The 20,489-nt window shown below is 38.3% G+C and overlaps 1 protein-coding gene across 1 annotated transcript in view; it reads right to left on the reverse strand.

Annotated features, from left to right (window-relative positions):
* lrpap1 (low density lipoprotein receptor-related protein associated protein 1) overlaps positions 1-10,785 on the reverse strand; it is a 12,527-nt gene extending 1,742 nt beyond the window's left edge. The window contains exons 1-7 of the mRNA XM_069665233.1: positions 10,522-10,785; positions 9,014-9,158; positions 7,222-7,352; positions 4,974-5,094; positions 2,903-3,058; positions 1,100-1,182; positions 414-590 (exon numbers count right to left, since the gene is read on the reverse strand). Of these exons, the coding sequence (XP_069521334.1) occupies positions 414-590; positions 1,100-1,182; positions 2,903-3,058; positions 4,974-5,094; positions 7,222-7,352; positions 9,014-9,158; positions 10,522-10,683 (975 nt within the window). The 5' untranslated portion in view covers positions 10,684-10,785. The remainder of the gene's footprint in view (positions 1-413; positions 591-1,099; positions 1,183-2,902; positions 3,059-4,973; positions 5,095-7,221; positions 7,353-9,013; positions 9,159-10,521) is intronic.
* Between the last annotated feature and the right edge of the window lie 9,704 nt (positions 10,786-20,489).

Genomic DNA, 20,489 nt, shown 5'->3' on the forward strand with positions numbered 1-20,489 from the left:
TACTACAGCAGTATGTACTCTCTGGTTCATAAAAGTATCGTCTAGCCTCCATCATGAATGGCATTTCGTCATTTCCATAATATTGTATTTCTTTCACTTGTTGTCTTGTCTATAAACCGTCAATGGGAGACGGGATGGTATTACGGTGGATTACGTTCCACCTGCTTTTGCTCTCCACACGGACTGTATTTGCCCACATACACCAAAGCCTGCTAATAATAAAATAAATAAAACTTTGTCAGTCCGAATTTGCGTTTGTCAAAGTGCTGTTTAGGTCAATTTGCTGCGGGGCTTCAATGAAAAGAACCTCCTTCTCACAGCGCTAAGTTCAATGATTTATTCCTTGCCCATTTTGCAACATTATAAGTAGCTTTGTGGTGTGTGATGGCAAAATCTATAGTATCCTTCCTTACCTTGTAGCCCATCTCCCTGGTCTTCTCAGCGAGTGTGTTATACTTTTCCTGGTTCCTCTTGATGTGCTCCTTGTCTCCTAAAGCCTCCACATGTCGCAGCTTCTGATGGGAAAGCTCCAACTGCTCCTTGTAATGGCTGTGCTTTTCCACCTTGGTCTCAAAGTGATGCAGCTCCTCCTAAGTGACAATGAAAGGAGAAAAGGAGGGCAGCAAACATTGAGGAGTGTAAGAGAAATTTACCATCAGTAGGAGCTTATGTGCATCTCAAGTAGTGACTAAAGAGGAAATGTCACAGACTGAAGGTTTGTTTGTTTTTTTCGGTCTGATCTTGAAGCCTGGTATCTTTGAAAAAATTCTATATTGAGTTGTTCATTTTTATTCTTTGCTCATGGTACAAATGGTGAAAGGAGCACCATGGGAGAAAGGAAAGTGGAATATTTTTGCATTTCAAATGTTTAATGCATAAAATGTGATGTTAAAATGTGCACTCAGGTTTTTGGCCTACCATATACAAGTAGTACACAGCCACCAAGTTTGTGAAATTATGGAATCAGATTTGGGTAAATATTAAAATAAAATATTAAATATATATATATATATATATATACACACAAACACATACATATATATATTATATATACATATATGTTCGACCATTATCTGATAACAGATGATGTAAGAGCTACCTTAAGAGAGTCCAGCTCATCTTCACTTAGGTTGGCTCTCTTGGCAGCCTCCCACAGTTCAATTACACGGGGCTCCTGAAACTCTACAAAGGAAGAACCATTAAAGAAAGAGAGATAAAAAGATTATTATCCTATTACGACAGTTTGGAGCCTTACCAAAACTTGCACACTAGAGAAACAGTAACAGCAGATGTTTCATAAGATTAAAAACAACAACAAGATACCCTTGTGGCTCAAAATCAAAGAGAATAAAACTGCTGGCATTCACATCTCAGCTTGAGGTGCTGTCACAGATTTCTCTTCACAGCTCAATTAACACTACAAAAGGAGGAGATAAAGACTGTTTATGTGCAATGGAGGGCAGACATAACATGGAATGGAATTAGGAGAGAGGACGCAAAGGTGTTTGATATAATAAACTCCACCATTGAGACCCCACAGTAACTCTGCAGTACACTCAACTTAAAGAAGCACAATACAAGAGAGAAGATTATGAATCATAAGAAACTTCAATCATGACAGGGTAATTAGTGTTTTCTCTGAGCAATGGGGGCCTCACCACCATTTATGCACAATTTAATTAAGTTCTGCCACGTTAACGTACTGTGAGGGGTTCTTGCGTTTAGGAAACAGACTGATATTCATACTGATGCCTTTATATGACCAACAAAAGCAAGCAAGGCCATCAGAGAGAACATTGACTATTTGTAGTTGTTTTTAATGCCCGTCACCACTGCCACCAGGCCGTGGTACGTTTGACAGTAAAAAGGAGGTAGAATGAGATTTTTAGTTAGAAAATACTATACTAGCATGTGTAGGACAGGATCAGCAAAGAGATCCACATAGTCAACAGGGGCCACCAAAATTTAATACATACTGAAAGTTCCTCCCAGTAGCTTTGAATTACTGCACCCACACTAATGGTTCAAATTGTAAACAATCTGTATATAAGTAGATGACAATTACCAGGCTGAGCTACCACATTCTGAAGAGATATATAGTATAACAATACAAACAACAACCAAAGGTAAACTTTGCATTTTGGTCCCTAAATAAGTAAACTTTACAACACAGTCAGGCCACCACCAGGCATGACGGAAAATGTAGATGCCACTACAGTTTAACTTTAAATGCTGTTTTTTGGCACAATAGCCAAGGAAAATGTTCTTAGTGAGTTCTGATATAGAGAACAACATCATCAGGAAGCAAGTGCACCAGCTGGGCGTAAAAAAATTGGTCCTTTCTCTTACATCCGTCTTAGCTACGACCAACTTCTTGTTTCAAATTTACACTGAGTGCACCAAGCCTAACTGACACTGTTCGCCTGCGGCCCCTTGCCTACAACCAAATCACTGGAGTGCTGATATTCAGTACAAGCGATATTGCTTAACTATGGTGCCATATAAAAGTACTAACAATTTCCAAATCATATAAGTTTTGTGTTACACAAATTTAGGGAGGAAAATTGTTTCTGGTTTCACTTATATAGACATAATTTATAAGTTTCAGGTGAAAGATTTAAAGAATTAGTAAAATGCACAATGGCAGCGAAGCAGCCTTTTTTAATAAGTCTTAAAATCTAAAGGATGTGAAAAACAAGACTTTCAAAGACATTAAATTTAAAAGAAAAACTACAAAACAGTTAAGCTATTAAGTTATTATGATTACAGTTCCTAGTGTTCAAACTCATGAGATAAGGGCTAAGATCCATAAAAAGAGATGTGTGTGTGTGTGTGTGTGTGTGTGTGTGTGTGTGTGTGTGTGTGTGTGTGTGTGTGTGTGTGCGTGTGCATTCTCTCTCACCACTATCTTCAGTAAAGCCCTCATGGCTAAGCTTACGGAGGCGCTCAAAGCCCTGGTTGAGGTCTCTCATTCTATGCTTCAGGTCTTTGTGCTTCTGGTGCAGTACGTGCTCCTTGGCTTCTCCCTCCAGGGGAGAGATTACATTCTTATGTACTTCTGTTGAGGAGAACAGATGGAGGGAAAGAAGAGGAGGAAAGTGACAGGTGATAATGATAATGGGAGAGAGGACAGAGGGGAAGAGTGGAGGAAATGAAGGAGGGATGAAACAAGAAACCATAAGGAATACACAGAAGAAAATAGAAAAACTGAAAAAGGGAATCAAAGAAACAAAACAGCTATAAAAACAGCAGAATTTAACAAGGGGAGTTTTGTAAAAGTTATAAAATAACCTTTAACATTATTATAACTGTTAGTAGGACTGGCTTTTTTTTCATATATTACGTATATCATGTTTTAAGAAGAAACCTAGAGTAGGCTATGAGTTTCATCACAGCGCTTACAATAACAGTGTCTGTCTGTCAGGGTTGCAACTTTATACCGGTATGTTGTAAATATTCCCTATTATGTTAGGACTGATTCTTTTTGTGAAAATATAATAGCATTTGTTCAATCCAGAAAAGCAATGAAACCATGGTATTTTCCGAGACAGTTATTGTACAAAGCAGACAAACCCCAATTTCACAGTGCCACTCTGACAGATGGCTGTGGAGGTGTATGGACTCTTCTTAAGGCAACTTGTGATTGGATCAATATTTAAATACATAAGGCAAGCAGTAAAACACCTTCTTTTTTGTGTGTATCAGAGACATAGGGCTGTGGAACACTAATCGAAGAGTTCTGACATGAAACGGCTGCAAAGTACCTTCTCCCAGCACCTATCAGAAAAAGTTGGGTCTGTCAGTCCTGCTTAAAACTCACAGCTTTATGTGATGTGACAAGCACGGATAGAGTACAGGAGCCAAGCGCACCAGCTGGGTGTAAAAAATAGGTATTTTCTCTTACGTCTGACTTAGCTACGGCTGACTTCTTGGTTCAAATTTACATCGAGTGCACCGAGCCTAACTGACACCGGTCGTATCTGCGCCTGGTCTTATGTTGCACGTCCATGTTAACACTCGCAAAGCGGTGAATGTTGCCAAGCAACACACTTCTCCACTCTCTAACTTCTCCCATTAGATTTTCTACAGAAGAAATGGATAACTCAAAACAAAAGTAAAGAAAAGTAAATTTTATGGATAATGAAATAAGGAAACTCAGAGTTGTATGCAGAACATAAAAATGTTCTTATTGCGAAGCTTAACAACACAGACAGACAAACACAAGCTATCGACAAGGAAATTGATCACAGCTTCAATCAATAAGGATAAGCATGCCGTTGTCCGATGTACATTTATCATGCTCCCCATGGTGTTTTGAAAGGCCCCGCTGGCATCAAATCTGAGCTCAATCAGCACCTTCAGGGTGGGGACAGCGCCCCCTTTCTGTCCAACACATGCTGTAGTTATGTGCCAAAACGAAACATTTCAATCAGCTTACTTTCCAAGTAGATTTCCAGTGGGTTGGTCTCGTTTGCTTTTTCCTTTGATTTAAGTTTAACATTCTAAAGCTATGCCTGCTCCATCCTAGGCGTAAAAAATACAACACAAAAAAAAAAATACCGGGTGCAACACAAACATGGTGTAAGTCTAAATGGTGCACAAGGCGTTATTTAAAGTCTATCGTAACTTTCAGCTCTAGGCTGCACGTAACATTACACCCAGGCGTACGCACAGCTGGTGCATTTGGCTCCAGAGGTATGGGTGGTAACTTGGGCAGTATGACACCTTCCATCTACTTACATGAACACAGGTATGAACAAACGGGTAGAGAGAATATGAGACTTGCTTTTACTGATTTTTGGGACTTGAGCAACAACCAAACTGTTAACAGGTAAATAAAGTGACAGAGGATGAATTTTGTATTAATTTACTTACTTTAAACTTGGCCTGAGAAAATGACAATAAAACTAAGTAGCAGAGGTGGTATGACACCTCAGCTCGTCAGGGCATAGGGAGTGTTTCATGCAGCTCACCCTCTGCCCTACTGACGGTATCCATGAGGATGTTGTACTCATGGATCTTGTCCTTGTGATGTTGGAACTCCCTCTTCAGGCTCAGCAACTCCTCGTTGGAGAACTTCCCTGAGCCTTTGGCCTGGTGGAGGTGCAGTCAGAGACAAAGCAGAAGGGAGTAAGGGACATATTTTGGATTATTATTGCCTTGTTCACTAAGATTGGTTGATTAGATGTTTGAGAAGGTTTAGGTGATGTAAATTACAGAAATACCCATAATATACATTGGGAAAATGTATAAAATGAATTCAATTTACAAATAATATATGGAACATGTTGCATATGGGAAATGTCAAATTTCTTAAGTGTCCTGATATATATAATTGAAAGGTACATTTCTAATTGATTGCAAATGCAATAAGCATTGGGACTTGCATATATAGAAAACTGCATGTTTTTGAATTGTTTTAAAACATTTTTAGAGCCAGTCAAAAAGATAACAGAAAAAGTATGGTCACAGATGGGTCTATTTATTGATTGGTTCCTACTTATATCAGTTATTCATATGTATGAACTTAATACTGCATGTTTAAAGACATCCCACACTCAATTTTAGGCACTACCAATTTGAGTTTTGAAAGGCATTACATAAACAGTGGGTTCATAAGCTGTGGGGAGGCACAAACTTTGTTTTAAATGTATTCCTTTAGGTTGGTAAATTTTACATAGCGATTCATTTAGTAATGTTTGGTAATGATTTCTATTTATTTAACCATTATCAATTTTACATGTGTATTTTATAGTTTGTGAGTGGTATTTGCGCTAGCTTAGTATCTTAAATGGGAACATGTTGTCAAATTCACCTGTCAAAATACTGTATGTCGTAGTGAGTCATAATGGTTGCCTGACTCCAGTGACATATATTTGTGCTGGTCTTTATGTTAGTGTTTTGTAGTCATGTTTTCTTTATTTTTATTAATGATATCCTTACAGTTTCTATCAATGTAGACAGTTGAATCCAGAGCTGAAACAGCTGATTAGTAGCGCTGTAGTTAACCGTTGCCAAAGCAGCTCACAGGTTGCGATATTTCACATTAAAAACAAGGACAATGAATGAGAGATAGTATTTTTTAACGATTCTGTTATACTTAATTTAGTGCTTAGCGTCCTGAGCTATATCATTCTTTACTTGCAATTTTTTTTTTGGGTGCTTTAAGCATTGTCGTCTGACCCACTCACTATGCAGGAGGCCGCTAAACTTTGCATCCATCACCTATGAAAAGTTATGAGTTTGGTTATAGCTCAGGACTTAAATAATCCATCAGAACGGCCATATATTTCTCAATTTAACTGAGTTGATGAGAAACCAAAAGACAACAACCCTTTTCTTAAAGATTCCCAAGCTACTGAACACAGGGCTTAATGGTATTTATAATTATTTGCTGAAAATTTACTCATAGCTTGTTTTTTAGAGTAAAACATACTAAGGACTGAATTATCTAGGAGTCTCGTATGATGAGGTGTGTTTATACCTGGGGTAAAGTGAGCTGCACTTGGTGACTCAAGTAAGCGCAGTATCCAACTGGCCATATTTAAAGGTGGGGTGTTGAAAAATCTGAGAGGAGGGACGGGATACTGTTTGATATAAGTTTTAAAGCCCATATATTAAGACAGTTTTTCCTGAAGGTAATTCGTATTGTTGCACTATGTTGTAAAGGTACTCATGAAATATGCCCTGCCTTGATCAGCTTGAAATTTGTGAAAACAAGGTTTTTATGATTACCTCAAGTCCTTAAACAAATTTTGACTTAAATTATGTATTTGGGGAATTCTGATCGAGCAATGGGACACTTTTTCTTTATTTTTTCCAAGCTAGCTGCAAAACCCCTGTTGCCATTAACTTGCCAAACCCGAAGCTTTTGAGAACTTTTTTTAAGCCCAAAGTGCAGTAACTGTTTCAAATGAAAGCGACATTCCAAGACTATGGGTGCAGCTTGGTGAGAACCTTGGAACTGTAACCTTAAATGCCTCTATCCATGTAAGAAATTTGGTATGCCTGACCTTTTTTATGTGAGATCGAGCAATGTTTTCTTTTTAACTGATTTAAGCTTCATGTCTTTATATTCTTTAAGAGATGTAATAGGTTTTCATCCACCAGCTGCACCAGGAAATAATAAAAGTCCCACACTAACACAACACAAAGAGGACATAAAGTCAAGGAAATATTTTTCAATATTTTGCTTTTTCCCCTTCTTGCACACATTCACACCTTGTTCCAGAGTTTGTCCAGCCTGGGATCGTCAAATATGTCTCCCTCCCTGGTGTCATGGTCCTTCAGATGGTTGCTCTCCAGAGGTCGAGTGTCTCTTTTGCCATCCATACCATACTTGGCCAGGATCACTGTATACAATAACAGATATGATTTTAAAGTAATGCTGCAATAAATAATCCTGACATTAGCCTTAGACTTACAACTGATGCTGTAATAACCGTTACCACACATTTTGAAGGGAACAACAAAGTGAGCAGCATTTAATCAGATGCTGAAAATAAGCTAAGCACTCTAGAAACAAGATTTCGAGTTGAGAAATCTGACAAGAGCTTATCAAAACAAACTAATTTTACTTTTTTCTTGAAATAAAATGCATACTCACATTGGTGGAATCCTTGTGCTCTTTGTTTTTCTACTCCCTACCTGAATACCATCTAAGTACAAGAGTACTCACCTTATTCACCTTACTCATTAAACAAAACACCTCACTCAACTCAAACTTGGCAAGAGGTCTGGTCATACAAGGGAAAACAAGAGGACAACTGATAAGTGATGATGTTGCCATGTATATGTTATATCTGGAACACTAGCTTTCATAGTTGTCACTTGGTGCAGAAAATACTGTCTGGCACAATATATTAGCAGCAGTTTAGTGTCAACATTTCAAACTGCTACATAAAAGTTGGACTTTGCTCTGAAGAAGCTCTGCCTCATTGTTCTGCACTAGTAAACTGTTATTACATCAGCTGATTAAGCACTATCTCTATTTTTTGAAAGCACATCAGTGTCAAATTTTAACCACTTATGTTTCATAAGGGCTGAGTGAGGCTAATTTAAAATCCTTATTAACAGCACAGAAGAACTTGTAGACAATGTCTGCAGTGGTGCTAGGCTTGTATACTTCACATTTTAAGTGGTCATCTGGGGCTTTTGACCAAAGTCATCGACAATGGGCACAAACAGTAAAATGCACTTATGTTCAAGGAACAACAAAAGAATTGTGCCAGGATTTTGTCCCCTAGACATATCAATGGACGGAAAACAGATATGCATTTTAACGACTCAAGACGCGGGGCAGGATTCAGTCAGTAGAAGATGACTTGAGTATGTACCTCAGTACATTTATGTGGTATGGATGTAGCGACTATCTTCATTTCTAATGTCAAGTTGAATTAGGGATAGCAGAACCTATATGTCTTCTGAGACTTGGCTGATGCGGTGGAAAGAAACACATTAGTTATTCACCCAGCCCAAGGGCAGAGTTTTTTACAGAAACATCAAATCATATCCAGAACTATTAGTATTTCAAGTGAGCGATCCTGATATATTCTGGTGTAACTTACCCTTCTGTTAGGAAGGTGTAACTTTCCCACAGACAGACAAAGTTATTGAAAAATCTTGCTTTCTTTAAGTGAGACCTCAGCAATACTTTCTCATTGCCAACACAGATTGTGTTTCCTAAATACTAGTACAGGGCATTACTTTTTACTTCATCCAATTGATGTCATTGTCATTAGAACTTCTATTCATAAACATTTTCCTTATGTAGCATTCTGTTAAGGGAACACACAAAAAGTGTTGATGGTGGAGTTGTTGACATGATTCAAGTTTATAATTCAATCATAATTATTAGTCCAATTACTAATAACAAAATATTTCAGCACATAGTAGCATGCCGAGGTTGATGACTGAATATTTGGGGCAAAGTACATCTATAACGAATTCAAGACAAAGTGAGGAAATGGTTCAATCCATCCCTGACTGCACCAGTGTGTAGACACTGTCTCACCATTAAAGTTACGTCTGAGCTGGGCCTCTTTCTCCCCATTTTCATCCAGCCCCTCCACCTTCATCTTCTTCCACTGCAGCTCATCTTTCTCCTGGATCTTCAGGTCACTGTGCAGCTCAGCCTGCCTCACTGGAGACAGCTCCATCTAATAAAAAAAACAGATTAAATTTGTTGTTATAAAATAAAATATAAAGTTTGTTTGAGCACAGAGAAGAGTAAGTAATGAAGAAAACTAGAGAATGAGGGGAAACATAATTAGTATTTATAGACGGTGTATGACTAGATTTTTGTAACAGAAGTATTCAGGTTTCTGATGTTAGTCCGAGTAGTATTAACCAATCACATATCATCAGGCATTGGTTGCAGGCAGGAAAAACAATCTATGTGGAGAGCAAAAGGGGTGAAGCACAGTCCATTTTAATGCAATCCCTGCTCACATCAGACGGTCATCTGAGGGTCATATAGTTTTATTAATCTCTATAAACAGACATCTGCATGCAAGCACAGTTAACAATATACTCTTAGACGTTACATCTCAACTCCAGCTCCTTTCTTGCTTCTCAAGTTGCTAATCGGACTGTAAACAACTCAGCACACAGAAAAGGAAGTATAGGTCAAAAGTCCTTCTGAGAGGACTAACGGCTGGCTAAACCAGAAGCCCTGAAATGATGCTGGCCATTGCTTCCAGTGGCGATATGGTTGTCAAACCATAGCCAATGGGTTCTGAGATTGGGGGAAACTGTATGACACAGCAAACACATATGACAGCTGAAAAAATAGTATTAGTTCGTGGGGAAACTATTACTTAGGTGGTTGCTACCAAAATCGTTTTAATGCATTCAAATTATGGTCACAAGTTGATCTGGCTGCTTCCAGTTGTGACCAAAGGAGGCTGACTGCATGATTTATGTGTAAATTATGTGAAAAAAGTGAGTATGTTTGAAAGATGACATTAAATGTTGGTTATGGAAGGGTCATTTTCCCTCAGAGGAGTGATTTCGAATCCCGTGATTTTGCTTTTATTTTGTATTATTTGTATTCATTTTTTGTGCTTGTAAAACAGCAACATTGTTCGCCTACGTTTGACATGGTAACACGAAAGAGACCCCCAAAGACGGACAGGTGTATTTAAATTATTTAATAGATACACATTCACAGGAAGAGCAACTTGGTCTCTTCCTTTTTCAGCGTAACACGCAGCGGTCAAAACGCGACTGAGCGTTAGTACATGAAGCGTTTGTACAAACAAGACTTCGAAGACATAACGGAGATGTATATTTTGAGATCTTAATGAAAAACTCAACAAAGGGGCATTCACGAGGACAGCTACGTATTCGCTTCCTGTTTTTAACAGCTGCTGTAACTACGACAACCATAGACGAATTCGGCTGATACTTGCCAGTTAACATAGTCACTAGTTAAACCGAAACACCGGCTACCGGGAAGCTGTTTGCTATCGATCCCGATATGCATAAACATTCCAGTTTGTCTCCTTATTTTATACGTACCCTTTTAGCCTTCTCCCACACCTGGTTAAGCTTAGCTATCCTGAACTCCACCGTCTGTCCATCACTGACACCGGGCTTCTGCTCGTTCAATTCACGAGAGTATTTCCCAGCCATTACACCAGCACCGAAGCACAGGGCTACGACCAAACAACGTAGCTTCATTTCAGGATTAACTTAACACGACCGACGACGGGGGAAAGCGCCCTAAAATACTAGCGAACCAAAAATATAGATTTCTGCAAATGCTCTTGTTGCTGTGGTTTACAGGGGTACCACAGGTCATGTGCTCAAAATGGAAGGCTAAACACATTCGTTCTGGGATATGTAGTTTCTTGTCTCAGCCCTTGTGTCATTAGTAAAGGGGGTACGAGCATTTTTGAACTACACTTCCTCAAAAACCGTTTCGCGCGGTAACCTGGCAACCTAGGGTGAAAAAACTGTGAACAAATGAAAAGCCTCCACGCCTTTTGCACGTGTCAATGTTGCGTATATCATTATGTACACTGCTATATGATAGGCTGCCCATCATAGAGCAGCAATTAACAGCAATTTCTTTGAGTTTTCCTTAGGTGCCTGTTCTGCGTATTTTATAACTTCAGGCACGCGAACCGGGTATTTCGCTTTCAATATAGATGTCATTTGGTAAAATAGGTTTTGAGGAGTCACTGGTTGGGAGTAAAGCTAAGCAGTTATTATAGCCAAAGTAACTATATATTTTTTAAATATATATTTTTTAATATTTCCATGATCCTGAAATGAACCCTGCATTTCAAATTGCATTGATTACTTGGAAAAACTCAAGCCAATTATCTTGGTGCAAAAAAAAAAAACTGGCTGGCATGCAACAACAAGCTATACAGAAGGAGTCTGTGGCCCTGTTAAACTCAACATAAACTTTAGTGTCTTAGACGGTGACGCATTGAGGGCGTACTAAAACTCTCTCAAACCACATTTGAAGGGGGGGCTGCATATGGTCACATCCTAGTTTCACAATAATAAGCAGTTAAATTATTTGTTATACTACACAATGCAAAGAGGTTATAGAACGTGTACTGTTTCTTAGAAGTACACAATATGTACAGTGCATAGGCTATAGTCTGTAGGCTAACACGCTTGCCTATCACAGTTAAAAGATTGCAGTTTGGCTACATAATAGGGGGTTAAATCTATGAATTCCTTTTTTTTATTATTTTTTAAATCATATAGACATCAGAGTTGTTCTATCTCTCAAGTATGCATGTTCTTGGCAAAACTGACAGAACTGGGTTATTGGATGACTAATTTGTTTTACCTAATCCAGATTTTGCTTAAGAAAAAAAAAATCTAAATACGAGGTATATATAACTGTTACACAAGTAGGAGTAAGTGACAAGTTAAAGCGACAGTTAAAGGATAAAGTGACATGGTATGCAGTACATAGAGAGAGAGAGAGAGAGAGAGATACTAAAATGGACTTGTGAGTGTCTGTCATTCATCCATTCTTGTCTACTCAAGAGAGACCAAACCAATTGCATATTTTTGTTGGAGAGTTTTACAAACGGAAAAGTCATTCATTATTTACCTGAAATATTTTGTGAAAGCTAGCAGTCTTAGACCATCTGAAAATTTTTCCATTTTAATCAGGATATTATAAAAATTTTGAGACACAGTAGACTGAATACGAATGACCAGGTGCTTTATGTTCTCTAAACGTAATGCTGTGTCATTTATACAGCGCATCATTAACAGAGCATCCAAAATTACTGGCTCACCCCTACCATCCATCCCTTGAAACACTCCACCGCAAACGGACACTGCGCAGAGCCCGCAAAATCATCTCTGATCCCACTCACCCTGCACACTATGTCTTCCAGCTACTGTCCTCTGGGAGGCGCTACAGGACAATTGCCTCCAAAAAAAACCCGCTTCAAAAACAGTTTCATTCCCATTGCAATAAACATTCTAAACTCTGAACGCTGAGGATTAAGCATGGCCCTTATGCATGAAATGTGTTTGTCTGTATATCTATGTTATATGTTTAATGTTTAATGTTGGAACCTGTACCAAGCTGTACTGGAAGCAAATTCCACCAGCCTGGCTGTGTGGTCATTAAAGAATCAATCAATTTACATAAACGTTTCTATATTCATTTTACTGGTGGCACTTTTTTGCTGTGACAAACCGTGGTTGGCTAGATTAAAGACAAAGTAAGAGAATGGAAGACTTTGAAAAACAAGTTAGCTCAACTGGCTATAATGATAACACACTGAAACTCCAATACTGATATACAAACAATTATTGTTGGGTCTGGCGGGTAAACATATTTCCTAGTCAAAGAACTTCACAGCCTGCAAATGAAAAAAACAATCATTCAAAAGTTATTTCACAAAGTGTTTGGTTTTTGTTTGCTTGTGATAGCCTTTTTTAGCCTGCAGAAATATGAGTCTGACAAGTCTCTGGCATGGGAAATCAAGAATAGAGAGAGACATTAGGTCAGCAGGACGGACAGCAAACGGCACACAGTGCCATGACTGTTACATAAACCAGGTTTGATGGCCTCATCTTGTCTCCCTTTGATTTGGTTGAATAGAGAAGCTAACTTTGGCAGGTAATAAAAGCAGTGAAATAGAGAATAAAATAATTATATACATATATATGTATATAAACACAGTACTGTGCAAAAGTTTTAGGCAGGCGTGAAAAAATGCTATAAACTAAGAATGCTTTCAAAAACATAAATAATAATTGTTGTTTCACATGTAGGTTGAAACACAGTCATTAACTGAAACAGAAACAGCTGTGTAGGAAACTTAAAACTGGGTGAGGAACAGCCAAACTCAGCTACCAAGGCGAGGTTGAGGAAGACAGTTTCATGTCACAGGTCATACACCATGGCAAGACTGAGCACAGCAACAAGAAACAAGGTAGTTCAACTGCATCAGCAAGGTCTCTCCCAGACAAAGATTTCAAAGCAGACTGGGGGTTTAAGATGTGTTGTTCAAGCTCTTTTGAAGAAGCACAAAGAAACGGGCAACGTTGAGGATCGTAGACACAGTGGTCAGCCAAAGAAACTTAGTGCAGCAAATGAAAAACACATCAAGCTTATTCAAAATCGGAAGATGTCCAGCAGTGCCATCAGCTCAGAACTGGCAGAAACCAGTGGGACACCCATATACTGTCCAGAGAAGTCTGGCCAGAAGTGGTCTTCATGGAAGAGCTGCAGCCAAAAAGCCATACCTCCGACATGGAAACAAGGCCAAGCTACTCAACTATGCACAAAAACATAGGAGCTGGGGTGCAGAAAAATGGCAGCAGGTGCTCTGGACTGATTTGAAATATTTGGCTGTAGAAGAAGGCAGTTTGTTCGCCGAAGGGCTGGAGGGGGGTACAATAATGAGTGTCTGCAGGCAACAGTGAAGCATGGTGGAGGTTCCTTGCAAGTTTGGGCTGCATTTCTGCAAATGGAGTTGGAGATTTGGTCAGGATTATATATAAGTATATCATGTATATATAGTGTATATATACAGTATATATACATGTATATGTATATACATATTTTTGTATATGTTATGTCCCAGCCTGTGAGGGGAAAATGCAATCAACATAAAAAACAGTTGTTCGTGGTTAAAGCAAAGTTATTTATTTAAAAAGAGGAAAAACCATTCCTTAACAGAGTTGGTGGCCTGAGACACCACCTCTGTTGAGGGATGGTTTTTCCCCACTTACAATGCAATTTTTCATTCTCTGCCCAAACAGCTGAGATCACATTCAGGATCATGTGAGCCCAACAACCCACCAACACCTGACAGCCCAGGTTAATGACTCTCCCTTGATTACTCATTGCAGGTGTGCAGTACAATAACAAGCAAGAGAAGTCCAAAAAGTTAAAATACTTAATAAAGTTTCATATGCATATGCAAAGAACAGATAGCAAAGGAAAACAACACTGAAAGAAATACAACAGGAAACAGTATTCGGAACGGGCACGCTCACATGACAGGCCTGCATGAAATCAGCCACAAGTGCAGGGTGACAGAAAGAATCATGCTAGTAGATAAAGTAACTAAAGGTTTTGCTTTTATATGTAAGGTGGCATCCGTTGGGCTAGAGCAATATGAAAGGAATGAGGGAACTGAGACAATATGAAAGCTGCTTGGGGAGCTCAAGCATACAACAATCTGCTCCCATTGTACAAAATTGATGCCAAAATAGCCCCTGTGATAGGCGCTGCTATCTTGCGATGGTGACGTCATATGGAGCCAGAGTGTGCGCAGTAGAGATCGGTGAGTGAAGCGGCCGCAGCCACTTCCGCTTACCCAAACACACACACTTAACTTACCGAAAAAACAGCAAGGATCCCGCACGCTAGCGTGTTTAACAGCAGAACAGCTTCTCTGTGTTGATCTGAGGTTAACGTTCACAGGTATGGAAACTTCAATGACTGTAGTGATTGTTTTAGATAAGTTTCCACTCGCGAATCGGCCTCCACTCTGCTTAACTGGAACTGATTGGCTGCAGGAGCCGAATTTGTCAACAGAGCTTTCAGTCATCATTTTGACAGCATCAAATAGCTAATTAAAAATATTATGATAAATAAAATAATATTATAATATAATTTCTTGTCAGAAAAATGAACACTTGGATGTAAATCTGCATGATAAGAACTAACTTTAATGACAGAAACCATGTTTGAGAAATCATGGTTTTACATAAATAGGACTAAGCTGTCATGTATAGACTTAACTTTGATGTCTATGCCTGCCTATGTTAACGGAAAGTAATAATGGCATAGTGATCATTCTGCCATTTTGTGTACTATAAACACTGAAAAATGTACCCAAGAAAATGTTCCTATAAACAGATGGTGCATTCAAAAGGCTAAATGGGACAAATTTAAAGTACGCTCCAGAACCTTGTAACATCAAAATGAACAGCAATGTGGATGAGTGCAATGATGAAAATTCAAAAGAAGCTGCCTCTGAAAGTATTTCAAAAACTGTGATAAAAGGAAACAAGAGGATTGTGAATAGTGGAATGAGAAGGGTAGTGTGGTCATAGAAAGAAATCATGCCCTTACAAACCTCAGAAATAAACTCAATATTATGCAGCATTTGATTGAATATAGAAGAAAAAGAGCTTAAGAATGCAAAATAATTGAAACCGCTATAACAGAATACCTGGAGACAGTTTTTATATTGGAGGACTGATGTGGACAAAGTCTGGAATATGGTTATACTGTAAGATGAGTGAAGGTTGAGTAACTAATGCAATATCTGTACTTTCTTTATATATCTGTCTCTAACTTTATAGGATGGATATTTGCCAGTGTGCACAGTGGAAATCACCATACTAATACGCATAAACAAAGAAAGGAAGTAGTCCTGAAAAATAATGCATGAAAGGTGCATGAAAAAAGATAGTCATGTCATGAAGCAAGCTCAGTGATGGCTATGGAATTCACTCTGTGAGAAATGAAAAGGGCACTAGAGGGCAGCAGGCATTCTGATCCAGCTAAGCTCTGTCATGTTTAGACGATCCCATGAGGAAGCATCAAAATCAGTGTTACAGTTTAATAACATATGCACAAAAGGAAGAATGCCTCATAAAAGGAAGATGCCATTGATTTTTACCATTTGCTAAACCAGGGAAAGTGTCTCTGACATACTGGATAATAATTCAGGGAGAAGGAAGCACAAATATTGCATCTACTGTTATATTACTGCTGGGAGTATACAACATTCTCTGGCAAAGGATTTGGGTGGGATAAATAAGAAAGTAAACAGTACAAATTAGATAGCATTCAGCACAGCACAGAAGTTGTTAGTAGCATTTCAACATGGATCTTTCCACAACCCAAAGTAAACCTTCAAATACTATATGAGAAAAGAATGGCTAGAGAGAACCGTCAATGTGGGCTATATGGTTCAAGAGTATCTGAAAAATAGCTATTATAATTATCTGAACATTTTCACAGAGTTTGGGCATATACATACCGGAATGTGAGAAGAGGACTGTTAAGATAATTTCAAACAGGCTATCAGTAGCAGAACTAACAGCAATACCCATCAGTCTTTAGCGGGTAGACATGGTTATACCACTACAAATCAAGGCAAACTGTTCGAGAGGATCTTTTATATGAGTTTTACAAGATTCTTTTGAGTTTACAGTGACTGGGGATAGACATTCACATTAATTAGATATTAGCACATGTTGAATTGAATTGAATTGAATTGAATTGAATTGAATTGAATTGAATTGAATTGAATTGAGGGGATTGAGGCTGCAGATTGGCTAGCTAAAAGTGCATTAAACTAGAAAGATAATGACATGTTAGAAATCAGTTTTGGGAAATTAGAAGCAAAATTCATAAATCATTACAGAGTAATGAAATATTTGCAGGAAGTCTAGGACAATGACACAAAGGATAGAAATTACTACAATATTCAAAAGTCGGTCAGAGTAAACAGTAGAAGAGGTAAATGCAGAAAAGAAGACATTTTTTCTAGACTAAGATGAGGACATACAGGACTCAATTCAACTCTATGTATCATTGAAAAACAGGTTCAGACAAGTGTGAGATTTGTAATTGTAAGGAAAAGGTACAACATTTGTTGTTAGACTGTAGAAAGTTCAGAGTAGAAAGGGTAATATTGAAGTGAAGGGTGATAGAATTGGGCAGGGAGTGGAGTATTAAAGCACTGCTAAAGATAGGGGACAACCAAGATCAGATACAAAGGGCATTACTTAAATATTTAAACAAAACTGCTTTAATAAACAAAATAAAACTCCTTAAAAATATAAAAACATGATGTTGCAGACTCCAATATAGTAGGTGGCAGCAGCACCTTTAACATTGGTTTGTAGTCCACCAATAAAACCTAAGAAGAAGATGGATTCCTTTTCCTTTGTCTCAGCCTGTTGGTTGCCACATTGATCCCTCTCTGGGACTGTCAGGTAGGCAGTCAAAGATTGTTTAAAGCTGTTATTTAAAGGTTCTTTAAAGTGATTATTGGATGTACTTAGTGACTGAGTTGTATTTGTTTGAAATAGTCCTGTCTATCTGTTCATATTGCTTTCTGCTTAGCTACGGTTGGCGGGTTCAATTCCAAGGCAGTGTCAATATACGAATGAAATGTGAAGTTGTACTGCAAATCACCCCTGTAGTTCCTGTCTACCTTGAGGGATGTGGATGCTTACCTCAAGTTGGCTTAGTCAATGCACCTAGTGCAGGTACGAGTAATTCTAGTTAGTGGTCAGTAAGGTACACTCCATCCCTGAGGTATACAGGTATTACATTGTTATTACAATGTTAGGCACAATGAGATTTTATGTAAATCTTCTTCACTGTGTGTTGCAAGTGGCTGATTTGCTGCTCAAAGCATTCTGGGATACCAACTGGCATTGCGCATCAGACTGGCTGCATTACTTTTCCCAACCTTTCTCCCTCATTTTGTTACAATCATCTATTTTAAGAAAAAAAATGTCATACTTTTAAGCAAAACAACCTTGTGAGGAGCTGTCCGAATAAAAAAGACTGGTCATGTGCAGTGGGTCCACATAATATAATAATATAACTTACTTTTATCAGTTCTGGTATCTACCGTAACTAATAATACAGTAGTAGTACAGCAGTTCTGGCAGGTCACAATAGGCAGTTCCACTGGCAGGTCTCGGTAGCCACCAAAAGTAATAATAAAACTATTATTAATAATAAAACTAACTAACTCACTAGTTCTGGTAGCTAACAGAAGCTCCATGTATTAAAGAGTGGAATTTGAATTTTCAGAACATCTGAATTTAATTTCTGAATAATTATTGAAATAATCTTTTAATACATTTTCATAGAATATTTGATCTTCATAACAAATTCTACTCTCTCCAGGTTCTTCCAGTCAGGGCCAGTCTCTCTGCTCCGCTTGCATCAACTGCCATCTGCCGCACTCTCTCTCTAACTTCCTCGACCACTCACTCAGCGAACCCCTCCTGATACAAGTTACAGGAGAGGAGAGGGGAGATGCGTTCAGGTCCAGTTGGAAAAACTCAAACTTGATCTTTTAATAGAGGGGAGGATAAGAGGTTTTGTCGTACATATTATGTATGTTCTGTTGTTTAATTTGCTCGCCCTACTCGACTTATCCCACACGTGATACAGACAGACAACATATAATAGAAAAGGAGGGGAAGAGAGACAGCAGCATGTGATGGAAAGAGAGAGCGAGGAAAGAGACAAAGAAACAAAGAGACAAAGAAACTCTATCTTAAAAGTCCAAGGCCCCAACACATTGTAGTAAGCTTGATCGATCCTTATCACAATATCAACTGTAATAATCAGGTCTCTGATAACTGTTGCACACTGACATGCAAAACAAAACATGATATTGTGTGGCAGAAAAAAAAAATTTTTTTTACCATTTGCAGTGGGGGCGCCAAATTCTAAACTCGCCTTGGGCGCTAAAATGGGCCTGTTTCCAGTCATCAGTTATCAAATAATTTGTAATAAATTTGCATTTCTTTTTGAACTACATCTCTGTTTTGCTTTAGTTATATAATCTATGTCTGTGTATAATCAAGGTGTTCATATAATATCATTCCTGAGGTGAAACCTCCCAGGTGGCGTTCACAGGTCAGATTCTGGTTGCTTGCCGATTACAAACCCCTGCAGCCCTCGCCACACTTGTACTATTCACTTACTATTCACAAGCCCAGCGTCTTATCATGGTTTACACAGAGGATTTGTTTCTTCAATTACTAAGAGGCAGCTACCTCACCTACCTTACTGAGTTAGGTATGGCACTGTGGTTAATCTGAACCTGTGCTTACCAGCCAGCTGACTTTTCAGATCAGCTTTAAAGCCCCATTAGCACATACACACATTTGTCCATATTTATTTGACATACCAAATGTTGCTTTCTCAGTATTTAATATCCAGCAATATTAAACACATCATCAGTATCACTAATTTTAAATGTTTTGTCTTTGAGATGTGAGTAGTGACAGCTGGTTCAATACTGAAATGTTAGGTCACTACTGTTATTAGTAACAATGAGAGGCGCATACTAGCTAAAGCAAGCCCAGTTGCTTGTTTAGTTGCTGCCATCTCAGCCTGTTTTGCTGGGTAAAGTGATCCACTGCAGCAATTCCAAAACTTTTCATACAAATGAATGTCTTGGACCTAAAAATATGTCAAATTAGACCAAGATTTTGAAAATACAAGAATCCTACTTTAAGTTCATGTAATTGCAAAGGTCATGCTGGAATAAAAAACTTGATAACTTACTAAGTAATGGAGGATGAAATCATTTTGTAAAGGTTACAGTAAAGTTATGGTTAGGGTAAATAAGGAAAAGTGACAGATATGGCTGACAACAAGGTTAATACGACCATACGTTACATTGTGCTTTTTAAATGTCAAAGTATGACCTGTTTGTGGTCATGGCTTTTGTGGTCTTAAAATCTATTTTGTTGTCTGCACTACCATTTGTGCAGATCATATTATTGGTATTTACAGATATCCCTGTAACTTTGTTGAATGGATGTTAACAATTTCTGTTGTAATGTTTAAAAGAATTGGCATACTTGGAGGCAGTCAATCTGTAAACATTACACTGCCATTTTATCAGGTTCATAAGATGAACAAGATAAACAATTGCCTATTCACACATTCAGCTGATACAGAACAAAGTATTATTCATTTTGGGTCAAGTCTCAGGCCACCTGATGAATGTAGGTCCATTTTAGCTCAAAAACAAAAAATATGTTGTGGACTATAAATATAAAACAGTGAGCTGAGAAATGAACCTTCTGGCCCTGTTTGCATACATGTAGTAATTCTTGGATTAATCATATATCATTATGTACTTATTCAGACTGGTGGAAATGTGGTGTAATAGACATACTACACTATCAACACCTGTTCATAACTCTTCCAATTCTTATTCTCCAGTCTGTCCTGTCACCGATGGGACACACTAAGAAATGTTCTTTCCTCT

This window comes from Semicossyphus pulcher, unplaced genomic scaffold, assembly GCF_022749685.1.
Source record: "Semicossyphus pulcher isolate SPU_LCO1_2020_fin unplaced genomic scaffold, fSemPul1.0.p SCAF_17, whole genome shotgun sequence".
NCBI lineage: Eukaryota > Metazoa > Chordata > Actinopteri > Labriformes > Labridae > Semicossyphus > Semicossyphus pulcher.